Source organism: Camellia sinensis, chromosome 3 (assembly GCF_055761805.1).
Source record: "Camellia sinensis isolate YWXY chromosome 3, ASM5576180v1, whole genome shotgun sequence".
Classification (NCBI taxonomy): domain Eukaryota; kingdom Viridiplantae; phylum Streptophyta; class Magnoliopsida; order Ericales; family Theaceae; genus Camellia; species Camellia sinensis.
In genome coordinates, this window is record NC_138963.1 from 154,857,378 (window position 1) to 154,874,904 (window position 17,527).

Below are 17,527 nucleotides of genomic sequence, written 5' to 3' on the forward strand. Positions count from 1 at the left end.
CCACATTAGTTCACAAATGGCCCTAAGCCACATTGGTTCACAAATGGCCCTAAGCCACATTGGTTCACAAATGGCCCTAAGCCACATTGGTTCACAAATCACAATTGCCTTGATACATTTCATTAGTCACAAGCTTCCGCCTAAGATATGTACAACTTCACAACCTTTTTCAATGTTTCCATAATGTTTCCACAATTTTGTATTGAATCGCTTATAGCATTTAAATCATTCCATGCCATCACAAGTTTGATAGTAAAACTCATAATGTCACGATATAACGTCTATACATAATGTGACAAAACTTTCAACAAGGTCACAACGTCATTAATAGTAAATACTGAGTAGGGGTACATTGAAGTACTATTACTCACTGTGTTGTGCCGGTGCACTTCCTTTTGAGGCGTTTCCTACACACATGAAAAATCACATTAGTCCTTTTTCATCCTTGTTAAATCAATATTCGGTTCACTTACTTTGATTAAATTAACGAACATTCAAACAATGTAAATTGCAGGTTTTGACCACATTAGAGGACCCAACACGCAAAACGGAGCATCCCAACTTTTCTGCCCTGGGCCGCACGTGCGGCTAGGATCTCCCGCACGTGCGGCACACCTCCCGCACGTGCGGCATTGAGGCCCCGCACGTGCGGTTTTTGCAGTGTTGAAGTCCAAAAATTTGTCATTTTCCCGCACGTGCGGCAGTGACTCCCGCACGTGCGGCTGAGGTTCCCGCACGTGCGGCCTTAGGCCCCGCACGTGCGGCCTTAGGCCCCGCACGTGCGGCCTTAGGCCCCGCACGTGCGGCGATTCTGCACCAAAACTCCGAAATTCTGCACAATTTTCCCCCTCTTGTAGACATGATTAGGGCCTCAAAAATCTAGTTTTAAATTACCAATATATAAGCTCAAAGCATGTAAATACATGTGCACAAGGATCAAATCACATCTTTATTTGAGTAACCAACAATCAAAGCATAAATTCACAACTTAAATTCACTCCAATTCACAAGATTCCTATTTGTTCTTACATCTCACTTCATAACTTAAAATCTTGCCACATACTTGAATTCAAACAAATCAATAGAGTCAAAACATGCAAGGTAAGATCATCTTGCTAATTTACTACTTCTCATACTCACATCACTACAATCCCAACTCTTAGGTACATGATTATAGAAACATCTTCACATAAATTATGACAAGAAGGGTTGTGGATGCTAATTAGACAAACATTTACATACCTTAGCCCAAATCTCAACCCTCTTGATGATCTTCTCTCTCTACTTCTTCAATTCCTAAGCTTAGAGTTATGTTTCCTTAGCTTATCAAATGACCAAGAACTCTCTTATATTTCCATGAAGAGAGAATGAGACAAAAATCAATCATTTACACATCCGAAAATTGAAATTTCACAGAAGTGCTTAATATTACCTAAAAATTATGCTGGTTCCAAATATGTGAACAATTTTGACTTATTAAGCCGCTAAGGCCCTCGATTTCCACTCGATCATTCTAGGAGTAACAGATACATTTCTTTTCTAACAGATACAATTCATTCCACAAGGCATTACAACATAGTTACTTGAACTTATTTTCTTGTACGGTTTCATCTTAGACATTTGACAACACAGAATAAAGGACGGACATATATCACAAGCATATATGAGGGTCGGGTTGTTACACTCTCCCCCCCTAAAAAAAAGTTTGGTCCCTCAAACTTGCTTTTTACCTCAAAACGAAAACAGATATGGGTACTGTTGCTGCATATCCTCCTCTTTTTCGCAAGTAGCTTCAGTGCCATAATGTTCTTGCCACTCAACCTTTACCATTGGAATTTCCCGATTGCGCAATTGCTTTACTTGTCGCTCCAAAATTCGTAGTGGTCTTTCTTCATAGCTTAACTTATCATCTAGCACAAGTTGGCGATGGTCTATGACATGAGATGGATCTGATAGGTATCCTCGAAGCATAGAAACATGGAACACATTATGTATTTGACTCATACTCGGCGGAAGAGCCACTCGGAAAGCTACCAAGCCCACTCTTTCTAGAATTTGGAAAGGGCCAACATACCGGGGCGTTAATTTACCCTTTTTCCCAAATCTCGGATGTCCCTTTAATGGGGTGACTTTCACGAACACATGACTACCCACTTCAAATTCCAAATCCCTTCGTCTGTTATCTGCATAGCTCTTCTGCCTGCTTTGTGCCGTTTTTAACCTCTCCCGGATAATTTTAACCTTTTCAGTTGTTAATTGTACAATTTCAGGTCCCAACAATGCCCTATCCCCGACTTCAGCCCAACATACAGGGGAACGACACGGTCTCCCATACAAGGCTTCATAAGGTGACATCTCAATGCTCGAATGGTAACTGTTATTGTAGGCGAACTCTATCAACGGTAGATGAGTTTCCCAGCTTTCTTGAAAATCCAATACACACAATCGGAGCATATCTTCTAAAGTTTGTATGGTTCTCTCGGATTGACCATCAGTTTGAGGGTGAAAGGCGGTGCTGAACGTAAGTTCGGTACCCATAGCCTTCTGTAAACTTTGCCAAAATCTTGAAACAAATTTGGGGTCCCTATCTGACACAATTGACGCTGGGATACCATGAAGCCTTACAATTTCATTTATATACAGTATTGCCAACTTATCCGCATTATATTGAGTCTTCACAGGCAAGAAGTGAGCAGACTTGGTTAATCGGTCCACAATGACCCAAATTGAATTCATACCTCGAGGAGTTCTCGGTAACCCCACCATGAAATCCATGGTCAGATGCTCCCATTTCTATTCCGGGATTGGAAGGGGTTGTAATAACCCTGCTGGTCTTTGATGTTCCGCCTTTACTTGTTGACATTGTAAACACTTAGAAACAAATTCCGCGATCTCCTTTTTCATATTTGGCCACCAAAAATTCTGTTTCAAATCTCGGTACATTTTAGTACTTCCCGGGTGTATTGATAATCTCGAGGCATGTGCTTCTTCTAGCAATTTCCGTTTAAGCTCCAACATATTGGGAACACATATTCGACTTTGAAACTTTAATACCGAGTCTACATAACTGAACCCCGATTTTGGTTTTGCTTCTAACTCATCATAGATTTTCCTTAAAGTCTCATCTTCCAGTTGATGTAACTTAATCTCTTCCAGCAAGGTGGGTTGAGCTCTTACTGCTGCTAGTATGGCTTCCTGTTCACGTATCACTAGATCCATATTCATTTTATCCAGTTCAATCTTCAACTCCTTTCTTTCTACCAACAAATTTGCCAAGTCCCCCATATTCTTCCGACTAAGTGCATCTGCCACCATATTAGCCTTACCAGGATGATATTGGATCTGTAAGTCATAATCCTTAATCAGCTCAAGCCACCGCCGTTGTCGCATGTTCAACTCTTTCTGGGTAAACAGATACTTGAGGCTTTTGTGATCAGTGTAAACTTCGCAGGTTGTACCATAAAGATAGTGCCGCCATATTTTCAAAGAAAAAACTACTGCCGCTAATTTGAGATCATGTGTGGGATAATTCTTCTCGTGGGGTTTCAGTTGTCGAGAAGCATAGGCAATAACCCTTCCATTCTGCATTAGCACGCAACCAAGTCCCTTGTGCGAAGCATCACTGTAAATTACGAATCCTTCGGTACCAGATGGCAAAGCCAGAACCGGTGCTGTCGTCAATCTTATTTTTAATTCTTGGAAAGCGGCTTCCCGTTCCTCTGACCATTCGAATGCAACTCCTTTTCGTGTCAGTTGGGTAAGTGGCATAGCGATTTTGGAGAAATTTTGAACAAACCTCCTATAATATCCAGCTAATCCCATGAAACTTCGTACCTCAGTTACATTAGTGGGAGTTGGCCAGTTCACAATTGCTTCAACTTTGTGTGGATCAACAGAGACTCCTTCCTTTGTCACCACATGCCCCAAAAATGCCACTTCTTGTAGCCAAAATTCACATTTCTTCAACTTTGCATATAATTTCTTCTCCCGGAGTGTTTGAAGGATTAAGCGAAGATGATCCTCATGAGCTTCTGCACTCTTCGAGTATATAAGAATGTCATCAATAAAAACCACCACAAATTCGTCTAGATAGGGCTTGAAGACGCGATTCATTAGATCCATAAATGCTGCTGGTGCGTTTGTAACCCCGAAAGGCATAACCAAAAATTCATAATGGCCGTACCGGGTTCGGAAAGCTGTCTTCTCCACATCATCGGCTTTAACTTTCAATTGATGGTAGCCAGACCGTAAATCAATTTTTGAGAAAACTTGTGCCCCTTGTAACTGATCAAATAAGTCATCTATCCGTGGTAAGGGGTACTTATTTTTAATTGTCACCTTATTCAGTTCCCTATAGTCGATACATAACCGAAGTGTTCCGTCCTTCTTTTTCACAAACAATACTGGCGCACCCCAAGGGGATACACTCGGGCGGATAAATCCCTTGTCAAGCAGATCCTGTAATTGAATCTTTAACTCTTTCATTTCAGCTGGTGACATCCTATAGGGTGTCTTCGAGATAGGTTGGGTTCCAGGCGCCACTTCAATTATAAACTCGATTTCTCGGTCTATTAGTTGGCCCGGCAATTCTTCGAGAAAAACATCCGGAAACTCACGGACCACCGGGATCACATCAATATTCCCATTCATCCCTTGCCCTTCTAAAACGCTACATAGATACCCCTGACAGCCCTTTCGTATTAAGTTACAAGCCTTCACGGCAGATATCAGATAAGGTGGCGAAATCACTTCCTGCCCTTGAACCACAGACTCTGATTGCCCCGGAGGATAAAAATTAATTTGCTTAGTCACACAGTTTATAGTTGCACCATAAGCACTTAGCCAATCCATTCCCAAAATAACATCAAAATAGGTCATATCAAGAGGCACTAAATTAGCATACACCCGAATATCCCCAAGTTGAAGTTCACAAGCTAGGTATATAGTAACACAAATCATAGACTCTCCCAAAGGGGAGGACACACACAACATGCAAGGTAAGTTTTCTTCAGTTTTATCTAAATTAGGAGCGAAGAATTTCGACACAAATGAGTGAGTGGATCCAGAATCAAACAATACATGCACAGATTGACCACAAATAGTAAATGTACCTGACACCACTGTTGCTGTATTTTGTACATCACCTGGAATCAAAGCGAACACCCTACCTTGTCTTGCAGTGTCTTTGTTATTACTCGGTTTGACAGCCGTCTTCGCATTGGGGGTCAGTGTAGACCCCGCAGAACTTGTAGCGGGTCTATTGCCTTTTTGTTGAACCAATTGTGGACAATCCCTTACCAAATGTCCCGTTTTCCCACATTTAAAACATGTTCCAGTCCTCCAGTGACAAGTTCCTCGATGTTGCCTTCCACAGTCTGGACACACCGGAGTGGAATTTTGAGTAGAAGTAGTGGTGCTGAAGTTCCCTGAATTGTGCTTCTTCGCGGGTGGAGCAACGGATCCCTTTGACCATTGGTTGTTTTGTCTCTTCCCTTTCCACTCGGAAATCCGATTCTGGGCCGCAAGATTTCCTTCGGCGATAACAGCCCTTTCTAGCACCTCAACATACGTGGGTAATTTTAACATATTAACCCGGTCCAAAATGGCACCCCGCAATCCCCCTTCAAATTTTCGTGCCTTCTTATAGTCTGTATCTACCATATGAGGGGCAAACCGAGCTAATTCAGCAAATTGGGCCTCATATTCCGCCACAGTCTTATTTCCTTGTCTAAGAGTCTCAAATTCTGTCACCTTCTTATCTCGCATGCTTTGAGGAAAATACTTGTCGTAGAACAGCTCCAGAAATCTACCCCATGTTAAGTCCCGATGCACTGTTCTTGTAAGCATCCACCATCTTCGCGCCTCATCTTCAAGCGTAAAGGCGGCAAGTTGCACTTTCTGGGCTTCAGTACATGGAAACACTTCGAATAATTTCTCTATTCCCAGCACCCATGCTTCAGCTTTCATAGGCTCTATTCCCCCCTTGAATGACGGTGGTTTCATCTTTTTAAACTCCTTTGTGAGTGTGATGGTTCGGTCCTCAACATGAACATCTTGTACTGCAGGTGGAGGTACTGGTGGTGGTGGCGGTTGTTGCTGTTGTTGCCTTAGGGTCTCCGCCATGTCCATAATCATTCTTTCCATTCGATCCAACCGTGCCGAGGTAGCCTCGTCCGACTCTTCCATCCTGGTTCTAACCATAACCTGCATAACATTCAATTATATCCGGCAAACAAAATTCAAATTGTTAGCGTTAGCAGAGTACATTCTACGTTGCCATCGATCTTTTGTACATGTGTAGGATGCCATGCATAATGCTCAAGTCTTTTCTAGACATCCTAAGGCTCAATGGATCAGTGTGTGAGATAGCAACTCGTGCTCTGATACCACTTGTCATGCCCCTAACTTGCCCCTAAAAGTTTGGGCATGACCTAACCAGAGAATGACACTTAACCTGATTCCAAAGAGGGGCCTGCCCGATAAAAACAAAAAGTATGACATCCATTGAGCTACTAAGTCATGCCAGGATCAAAACATTTCACAAACAAGTACATTAAAAGCCAAAATGCCGTTAAGAGTTGGTTATTTACAGGCATATACAAAACTAACCCCGAGATGGGGTATATAACAAAATCATTAAGTACATAACAACTTAGGCCAATAGCAAAAGTGTGAGTCATCTTCTAATAACTCCACAAAAGTAGGGTCCCGACCCCAAGCTTGGCTGTGCCTAGGCTGACAAAAGTATGACGATGCCGAGCTAAGATCGACCTCCTGGTTGATTACCTACAGAAACAGACATAACATAGGGTGAGCCAAGCTCAGTGAATAATAGTACTAGTATGCTTGTAAACATATTTAATGCTAAAATCATGTAATTAGTCTGCCTCTGTACGGCTTGTTGGAACAACATAATCAGTTTATAATTGTCATAATGTGGCCCCTGGCCTAAGAACTTCACATATTCAGAAAAGAGTCCTTAAGTTCATAATTTACAATTCATCACATAGACCCTTGGTTCTTTTGTTTCACAAGCTTACAATAGTACAAGTTCATATTCCACACATCGGTCCTTGACCTCATGAATCCATCATTCACAACGGCTCTTGGCCACATTGGTTCACAATTCACAAATGACCCTCGGTTACGTAGTTTCACATTAGGCTCGTAGCCACATAGACTCACAAATGGCTCTAAGCCACATTGGTTCACAAATGGCGTTAAGCCACATTAGTTCACAAATGGCCCTAAGCCACATTGGTTCACAAATGGCCCTAAGCCACATTGGTTCACAAATGGCCCTAAGCCACATTGGTTCACAAATCACAATTGCCTTGATACATTTCATTAGTCACAAGCTTCCGCCTAAGATATGTACAACTTCACAACCTTTTTCAATGTTTCCATAATGTTTCCACAATTTTGTATTGAATCGCTTATAGCATTTAAATCATTCCATGCCATCACAAGTTTGATAGTAAAACTCATAATGTCACGATATAACGTCTATACATAATGTGACAAAACTTTCAACAAGGTCACAGCGTCAATAATAGTAAATACTGAGTAGGGGTACATTGAAGTACTATTACTCACTGTGTTGTGCCGGTGCACTTCCTTTTGAGGCGTTTCCTACACACATGAAAAATCACATTAGTCCTTTTTCATCCTTGTTAAATCAATATTCGGTTCACTTACTTTGATTAAATTAACGAACATTCAAACAATGTAAATTGCAGGTTTTGACCACATTAGAGGACCCAACACGCAAAACGGAGCATCCCAACTTTTCTGCCCTGGGCCGCACGTGCGGCTAGGATCTCCCGCACGTGCGGCACACCTCCCGCACGTGCGGCATTGAGGCCCCGCACGTGCGGTTTTTGCAGTGTTGAAGTCCAAAAATTTGTCATTTTCCCGCACGTGCGGCAGTGACTCCCGCACGTGCGGCTGAGGTTCCCGCACGTGCGGCCTTAGGCCCCGCACGTGCGGCGATTCTGCACCAAAACTCTGAAATTCTGCACAATTTTCCCCCTCTTGTAGACATGATTAGGGCCTCAAAAATCTAGTTTTAAATTACCAATATATAAGCTCAAAGCATGTAAATACATGTGCACAAGGATCAAATCACATCTTTATTTGAGTAACCAACAATCAAAGCATAAATTCACAACTTAAATTCACTCCAATTCACAAGATTCCTATTTGTTCTTACATCTCACTTCATAACTTAAAATCTTGCCACATACTTGAATTCAAACAAATCAATAGAGTCAAAACATGCAAGGTAAGATCATCTTGCTAATTTACTACTTCTCATACTCACATCACTACAATCCCAACTCTTAGGTACATGATTATAGAAACATCTTCACATAAATTATGACAAGAAGGGTTGTGGATGCTAATTAGACAAACATTTACATACCTTAGCCCAAATCTCAACCCTCTTGATGATCTTCTCTCTCTACTTCTTCAATTCCTAAGCTTAGAGTTATGTTTCCTTAGCTTATCAAATGACCAAGAACTCTCTTATATTTCCATGAAGAGAGAATGAGACAAAAATCAATCGTTTACACATCCGAAAATTGAAATTTCACAGAAGTGCTTAATATTACCTAAAAATTATGCTGGTTCCAAATATGTGAACAATTTTGACTTATTAAGCCGCTAAGGCCCTCGATTTCCACTCGATCATTCTAGGAGTAACATATACATTTCTTTTCTAACAGATATAATTCATTCCACAAGGCATTACAACATAGTTACTTGAACTTATTTTCTTGTACGGTTTCATCTTAGACATTTGACAACACAGAATAAAGGACGGACATATATCACAAGCATATATGAGGGTCGGGTTGTTACAATACCTCTCACACCAAACACTGAGAAGTGAAAGGTGTATCAAACAGTACAGCGGTAGTCCAGATCCAAGGTTTGTGTTCCCAGCGTGGCAGAGCCCGCAATCGGTCAGCCTTATGGCACGCTTTTCCAAGCAAGCCTTCGGCAAACTACTCAGGAATAACAGATGGCAAACACTGTGACTTAGGTGCACCGATGCAAATGCAAATACAAAGAAACACATAAGTGTAGATAAAACAACATATCATGAGTTCGAGTCAAGTTCTCTAAATTCCCCAGCAGAGTTGCCAGAAACTGTGGACTCGACTTTCTTCGCGCGCCCCAGTTTCAGAGAGGCGCGAATTGGTCGTCCGACAGTTCGGACTCCTGTCACGGGTCTGAATCTAATCTCACAAAGTGCAATGTGAGGCTGATAAACACCAAAGAGTCCAAATCTGGCAATTGGTTTTGGAAAATAGATTTTGAATCAAAAAGCGCCAAACATGGACTGCTTTGCCAGATTACAGAGTAGCTACCTAAATATTTTGTTTTTGAGAAATTTAGGAAACCCTGACTCGTGCCGAAGGCCACGTGTCCGTCATCACCAAAGTTGCCTCGGCTCGGGAACTTGGGTACAAGAAGGGAAGGTCCTGAAATGAGCACCCTCGCTCGCCCGATCAAAGGATCGGCCTCTACTAAACATGATATGTTATTTTATAAACCTCGTGTGTTCTAGTTTTGATTATTAGCTATCTTATTATGTGATGTGCATAGCATACAAGTATAGACTAAGCCGCAAGACTTGGAACAAATCAACTCACGTTTGTTTTTTAAAATGGTTTGAAAGTGCCACCCTCAAGTGGGCTAAAGCACGAATTTGCCATCAAACATAATGGGCTTGAAACATGATTTTGCCACTTCGCAAAGTGGCTTAAAACATACATTTATTGAATTGTTGCAATTCAATCAACAAAGCCTTCATCCACAAGCATTCATGAAGTTAATCATTTAAGCACATAGCCTCATGGAAAGCATGCTAAACATGGCAACACTCATACTCATGCAAGTATGCTAAAGCGTAAAACTTACAGTGTACTCCAAGCCAAAACAAAAACTAGTTCGAAATATGAACGATCTTAATTATACAAAATACCTAATGCAACACATGTAAAAATACAATTAAATAGGTTCGGCTATCTAAGATGGCATATGAATGCAACAATTTGATAAAATGCTTTGAAACACGTATTCAAATAAATGTATTGAAATTAAAATATAGTTTGAATGATGCGCTGAGCCCGGTGAATGCAAGACGAATAAATGATGCAAACATGCAAGCATAAGGTATGCTAATCGAAATATGCCCTAATCTAACCATCGAAAGCAGTTAAATAAAAAGGAGAAAGACGTGGGGTTGGAACACATGCACTCTTATTACAACATTGCGGCCTCTCGAAGGAGGGTCCGAATAAATATGCTAAGCTACACTAAGCTAAGCTAATTATTACAAATCAAAACTAATTAACTATTCTAGCTAATTAATTATTACAACACAATTGAAAAACCAGTTATGCAAACTAATTAAGTACAATACTTGAATCAAATAATTAGTTACAACTAACTAATTAAAGCAAGTAAAGTGGCCTCGCGGGCGAGGGAGACATGCATGCTCGGTTGGCTTCCTCCCGAAAATCCATCACCTTGCCGTTGGTTGTCTCTGTTTGCACTCGCCTTGATTTCTGAAAATTGTGCCAATCTCCAGACTATCTTTGCTTCAAAACAGGAAACCCTCTTGCATAGAAGTGAACTGGTGACCTGTCGGCCACAAAAGGTGGCTGTCGGCCACCCTAACTGGCCGGTCGGCTACCTCAAGTGGCCGGTCGGCCACCTGCATTTCCAAAATGCTGTATTTGCTGCAACAGAGAACAACAGAGGCAAAGCAAGGCATTTTGCAGAAAATGTATGCACTGCCACTCTCCTTATCATTTCTCAAGCTCAAAGAAGTGTGGCGCTTGGCTCTCAAGCCACCAATCAAGCATCTCAATGCATGATGGCCAAAGGACCAAGCTTGTACAAGCTTCATGAATGCAAACATAAAACTCAAATAGCCACCACCCTATCATGCATGATCAAGGGTGACGACGACCATGAAATGTGATACGTTTCATCACTTTGAATATGAAACGTCCCACATTTCTTGTGTTTGGATTAACGTCCGATCCAAACACATGCAATGCAACACAAATGCTTATCTAGTTCATGTTTTACTTGGCTCATTTTGTTTACACATTTTAAATTACCGATTAATCCTTTAACCGATTAAGTCCAATGTGAATGTCCTCTAACGAGAGAGGGGTCAACCAAAGGATGGTTTAAGACATGAGAGAGCTCATGCCTTTGGCTAGGAGGAACCCTCAAAAGAGAGTTAAAGCCATTGAGCACAATCTTTATCTCAAGCTTAAACATAATCATAAGGTTAACCACCCACAAAACAAATGGAAAAATGAAGAAATGAGGGAGGTTGCACACTTTTAGTGCTGAAATGGCATGACAAATGACACTAAATCACGCAATATCATGCAAGCAACACATGCACCACATGTTAAAGGCCAAAAGCATTAAAGCTAGTGAGAAGCATTACACAAGAGGCATGCAAAATCAAGCTTAAATGATTAAACCAGCTCTAGACCGAGCTAAAACATGCCAAATCAGCGGCCTAAACATGTTGAAATTAAGGCACAGAAGAGTAGAAAATTATGCATACATGTTGGCTCGCAAGCAAGGCATAAGGCACAACTCTCAAAAGCAATTAAAGAGTGATATATGTGAGAGTGTGACAGAGGTATATGCTCTAAAATCACATGCTAAATGATGTTATACCATGCAAACATCACAAATAAGGCATGCTAGAGGGCCTAAAACACAAAGCTAGTAAAGGCCATTTATACTACCACCATACAAAGCATGAGTCATATGACCAAGACCAACCAAAACAGAGTTAAAAAATGCTAAAATATTAGCAAAAACATGCTAAGATGGAGTCCCAAAAAGGTAGAAAAACATGCTCACCTCCTAGGCCAACTACACATGCAAACAAGACATGAGGGGGGAGGGAACCACCCCCTCCTATTTGGGAACTCAAAACAAGGTTTTAGTCATTGAAAAAACCTCTCAGTTTCAGTGGTCAAAGGGCCAAAAAAGAGTTGTTTGAGAAGCTTTAAAAGATGGCACAAAGCTTAGCAAATAAGCTACAAAAGAGGATGGACCACCCCTAACTCCAAAAATGCTTTAAACCACCACTTTTAGACCCTAAAAACAAAGGTTTTTGTAGTTGAAAACTAGGCCAAAAACAACATGAAAAGGTGGCCAAACAAGCAACTAAATAAAGCTTTAAAGAGGGTAAGGCCTTACCCTTGAAGCACCGCAACAAACAGGTCTTCTTCTGAGCCAAAACCAGCTTTAGGAGCTCCAAACAGGCCTTAAGAAACCTCAGCTCCAAGATAGGGATGTTTCATCAAGGGTCTCTTTGCAAATATGTAGAGAAAACTCACTTTGAATCATAAAATATAGAGAGAGAAAGAGTTCTAGAGAGAGGCAGAATTTTTTCTCACAAAATTTCTGAACCCTCAAAATGGGGGAGGGACCTCCCCTTATATAGAAATGCAAGCCAAAATCTTGCTTCCATCCCTCTATACATGTATATGGAGGATGACTCCAGTGATCAACAACTGGCACACAAAATATCTGAAAAATGAGAAAAATGTCCGTTAGCCACTCTAGGTGGCCAACAAGAGGAAAAAGTGGCTGACAAGGGCCAAACGTGGCCGACAAGGCCTTTCCTCCCTCCACGCAAAGGGGCACCAAGGTTTGTCCCAAAAACAAGGCCACAACACAGAGAGTTTAGAGGCTCAAAAACAAGGCGTTCCATCGAGAGCTTCGGGCACTCAAAACGAGCACAAACATGCGCAATCATCACATGCGCAAACAATGACATTTGAGTCTTAAGGTCGGTCAAAAATAGGGTGTCTACAGGTGCTCAATTCATGACCTTCCCCTCACACTTTGGTTACGACGAACAAGTGGCCTTTGGCACGAGTCATGGGTTTCCTAACTTTTCCAAAAATATTAGGTGACGACTCTAAAATCTGGCAATGCAGTCCATTTTTGGCATTTCTTGCGCATAAATGGATTTTTCTAAGATTTTTCGAACTTGGACTCTTACTCTTTTTCTGATTCACATTGCATTTGTGAAACCAGAATTTAGAACCACGGGAGTCTGAACTGTAGGGCGATCGCATCCGAGGAAGGCTAAACCCCCTCCAAGGAGCATAAGAAACTTGCTACAGACGCCTATCCCATAACCATATTGATTAGCGGCTCCGTCAAAGTACATTGTCCATGTTTCCTCTTCTATTGGCAGAATGTCTTCATCTGGGAATGGATACTCTACTGCTTCATCTTCTTCCACTGGGTGGTCTACCAAAAATTCTGCTACGGCTCTCTCTTTGATTATTTTGCGCGTGACGTACTTGAGGTCAAACTCGGAGAGAATAAGCAACCAACGAGCTAGCCTACCTGTAAGTGTTGATTTCTCAAAGAGATATTTGATGGGATCTAATCTTGAAACCAGAATTATGGAGTGAGCTAATAGGCAGTGCCTCAGCTTCATGGTAGCCCATACCAAAGCTAAGCAAGCTTTCTCCAGGGGAGTGTAACGGGTCTCGTAATCCAACATCTTCTCGCTTAGATAGCAGCTAGCCTTCTCCACCTTAACTTCTGATTCTTGTGCTAACATGCACCCCATGGTTAATTTTATCACTGACAGATACATAATCAGTAGCTTTTCCGGCGCTGAGAGCGACAATACAGGTGGATTCTGAAGGTACTGCTTGACTTGTTCAAAGGCAAACTGACATCGATCATCCCATCGGAACTTTTTTCTTTTCTTTAAGAGACGAAACAGTGGTTCACAAGTCAAGGTTAATTTTGAAATAAACTGTCTTATGAATTGCACTTTACGCAGAAAGTCGCACACCTCTTTTTCAGTCCTCAGTGGTGGCATTTCTAAGATGGCCTTGATCTTGGATGGATCTACTTCAATTCCCCCCTGCACAATCAGAAATCCCATCATTTTCCCTGCAGTCACCCCAAAGGTGCATTTCTATGGGTTCAACCTTAGTCTGTGCTCCCTGATCCGCTCAAATAATTTTTCCAGTGCGATGTAGTGGCCTTTTCATTGTTTGGACTTTACAATCATGCCGTCCACGTACACCTTAACTTTCTTATGGATCATGTCGTGCTAGATTGTGGTCACAACCCTCTGATATGTAGCCCCGGTGTTTTTCAACCCAAAAGACATAACTTTGTAGCAGTAGGTACCCCATGGCATGGTGAACGTAGTCTTCTCTCTGTCTTCTGGTGCCATCAAGATCTGGTTATACCCCGAAAATCCATCTATGAATGATAAGAAGGTATGACCTGAGTTGAAGTTGACCAGTACGTCAGCGTGCGGCAATGGAAAATCGTCTTTCGGACTAGCTCTGTTCAGATCTTGGAAGTCGACATAAACCCAGATTCTGCCATCCTTCTTGGGAATCAGAATGATATTGGCCAACCAAGTTGGGTATTCAAACACCATCAAGAATCCCGCATCAATCTCCTTAGTGACCTTTTCTTTGATTTTCAGTGCCCAATCTAGACCGACTCTGTGAAATTTCTATTTGACTGGTCGGGCCTTGGGGTCAAGAGTGATCGAGTACTATACAATCTCAGGATCGATTCCAAGCATGTCTTCATAGGAACACGTGAAAACATCTTTTGAAATCTTTTAATAAAGCGATTAAACGCTCGCGTTCCTCCGAAGACAACGTGGACCCGATATGGACCAAGTGGGGATCCTTCTCAGTACCCATGTGAATTGCAATGATTTTATCTATGCAGGGCTTAGCACATCTCTCCTCTTCTCGGTCCATCAATTTTTTCAAAGCCTGAGGAATTTCTTCCTCTTCGTTTTCCTTAAAATTTTGAAAATCTTGGTCAATGCAATAAATCAACGGCACAGAGAAGTAAATGGAATTTGTAACATTCTCATTCAAAAGTTCTAGCTCCTCGGTTACAATAGACTCGAAAAAAAATGCAAAAGGACTTAGACAAGACTTTGGCACCCGGGTTACCACTCTTGGAAGTGCCAGACTCTGACTCATCAGATTGTCCCAAATCTAATTCTAACTTAGCAGACTCAGTGGAATCAGACTCTGGCTCATTATCAGACTCAGAACGAGAAATAAGCCCCTTCTCCAACTACCTAGTGAGAAATGGTGCCCTCGATGCGTCCAGAATGCAACTAGTGGAGTCCACAACCATTTCCTCTTCGATCATAGAAATAGTAAAGGTATCCCCCAAGTTCTCTGTACTGGTCGCAAGATATATCAAGAGATTAGCCAATGCTACCCTTACTCCCACTTCACTGCTATTTGAATCATCTTCCCTAATCTAGTTGGTGTTGCTGCTTGGAGCTCCCTCTTTACCACTGCCTTGCAGCTGATGGTCAAAAAAGATCTCAAATCCAGGGACACACTTTTTTGTTGAAGAATCAGCTCAAGGCTCAGGAAAGCCACAAAAGGGGAAATCCTCTCATTCCCTAACAAAACGTCCATTCAACGTTCCCTAGATCAGCTTATGAACCAGCTTATAATGTTTTCCAGCTCTCTTGGCTTTGGCCCTTTATCTCATCTCTTCTTCTTTCCTTCTTCAGTCTTCTTTGGTGGGCACATAGCCCAACCTTAAGGCATGTGGATTATGTGGTACTTCAGCTAATGCCGCAACACCTTTTCTCTCGCTCTTTTCGAGCCCTATTCCTGGAATATGACGCGGTTTGTTCATGAAGTAAATGGACTGGGCACTAACATACATGCCTACGTCCTCGGCTAGGATTGTTTGTACCACCTGGGCTTCTGCTAGAGTGAAGCCTGACAGAAACACATCCTCATCCCCATGATTGATCTCCAACAAAGGTGTAGTTATCTCTGACAGTGGGTGAATAGATGAATTCCCAAAAACAATGGTCATTCCTTCCTCATAAGGGTATTTCAACATTCGGTGCAGGGTGGAGGACACAGCCTTCATGTAATGCAACCAGGCCTCCCCAGAAGTAGGTTAAAGGTAGCTGGCACATCAAGCACATCGAACTCAATTTTGTGCTCGAAAGGGCCCACTTGGACTTGCACTCTCACAATCCCCATAACTTCTTTGCTCGTGTTGTCATATGCTCGGATCACTTGGGTTTGGGGACGAAATTTGTCGCCTTTAGGCCTATTGCATAGGCGTAGCGGGAAGGATAGACGTTGATAGTAGAGTCGGTGTCCACTACGACCAGCGGAACCCACTTTTCTCTGCACTCGACATATATGTATAGTGGCTTGTTGTGAGCTAAACCTTCTGGCGACAGCTCTTTATCAGAAAAGGTGAGCATAGGCTTGGTGCTGCTCGGGAAGACCAGGCCAACAAGCTGCTCTGGCATAGTATCAATAGACAATTTAGCTTTATCCATTGCCAACAACACCGCCTGTTGGTGTACCCGCAAAGCCATAAGGAGGCCCCAGATGGAGATGTTAGCTTGGATCTTTTTGAGTTGTTTTAGAACTAGCTCCTCTTCCCGCCACTTCTCATTCTTCTTCTCAACCTCCTGGTCCTTTTCTGATGGTTCAGCTTGATCTAAGTGTGGAGGCTTGAAATACCGTCCATTCCTGGTGAGATGGTCTATTTCTTCCGAATACCACATACTGTCCGGGACATGATCCCCCCAGTTTTCATTTGTGTAGGCAAGATGCAGATCGCTATCTCCCACCACTCGCCCTCAGCTCCCGAAAAATAGTTGGTCAGCTTAACCTAGATCACTCTTATAGTACAAGTGTCCCCCTCAGGGCGACAAGATGTTGCGATCTTCCAGCTATCTTCAATTCTCTCTCTTTCGAACTGTCCTACCACAGCTTCTCGTTCAATGTCTGTAGTTCCAGCAACACCTAATTCTTGGGTTTGTTTTTCTATATTACTGCCCACTGGCAGTTTCCGTTTCTCCCAGCCTTCTCAGCTACCATAGCTGCCTTGACTCTCTTTTCCTCCGGTTTAACTCTAGTTTCTTCTTTTTTGTCAAATTCATCACTCAACCATCCTTTGTTATCAATCGACCGGCTTAAATCAAGCCAACTAATTTGCACATTGCCTTGATCCTGTTTGTTGAAGAATTGCAGGTTATCCAAATCTTCTTCAACATCCACAAGATCATCTGACCCCTGGTTCGGGCCATCTTCCCTAACCACATTAATATCCACTGAGGCTGGTAGTACTACCTTACGCTTGGGTTAAGCAGCAAAAATAATCTAGAGGTTTGGGTCATACTCCCCCATAGATAAGGCTTCGGGAATGCTTAGGGACGGATTGGGTTTTCCTTTCGAGGTCAAAACCTCCTCTTCTTTGGGCATTGTCACCACAGATGTGTCAGGCTCAGGTTGTGGATTGGATGTGTCCATCATGCACAAGTTTGTGCCTTCAGGAATGAACAACACCGGCTTAGGTAGATGGGAGGGGGTAATATAGACGCTCGGGTCATAGGAGGTAGGTAGTGTATGGATGATGTGGAGATTTCTGGGTGGGGGGACTTGGTTGTGGGCGGGGAGTGGGTTGGTGG

General features: G+C 42.2%; 1 protein-coding gene across 1 annotated transcript; it reads right to left on the reverse strand.

The window, feature by feature from the left end:
- Positions 1-3,619: 3,619 nt before the first annotated feature.
- On the reverse strand, positions 3,620-6,186 carry LOC145821946 (uncharacterized). Its single transcript, XM_082918517.1, has 3 exons — positions 4,413-6,186; positions 3,844-4,223; positions 3,620-3,799 (listed from the first exon to the last, which is right to left on the reverse strand). Exons 1-3 carry the CDS (start codon positions 6,184-6,186, stop codon positions 3,620-3,622), a joined length of 2,334 nt encoding a protein of 777 aa, XP_082774643.1.
- Positions 6,187-17,527: the final 11,341 nt, after the last annotated feature.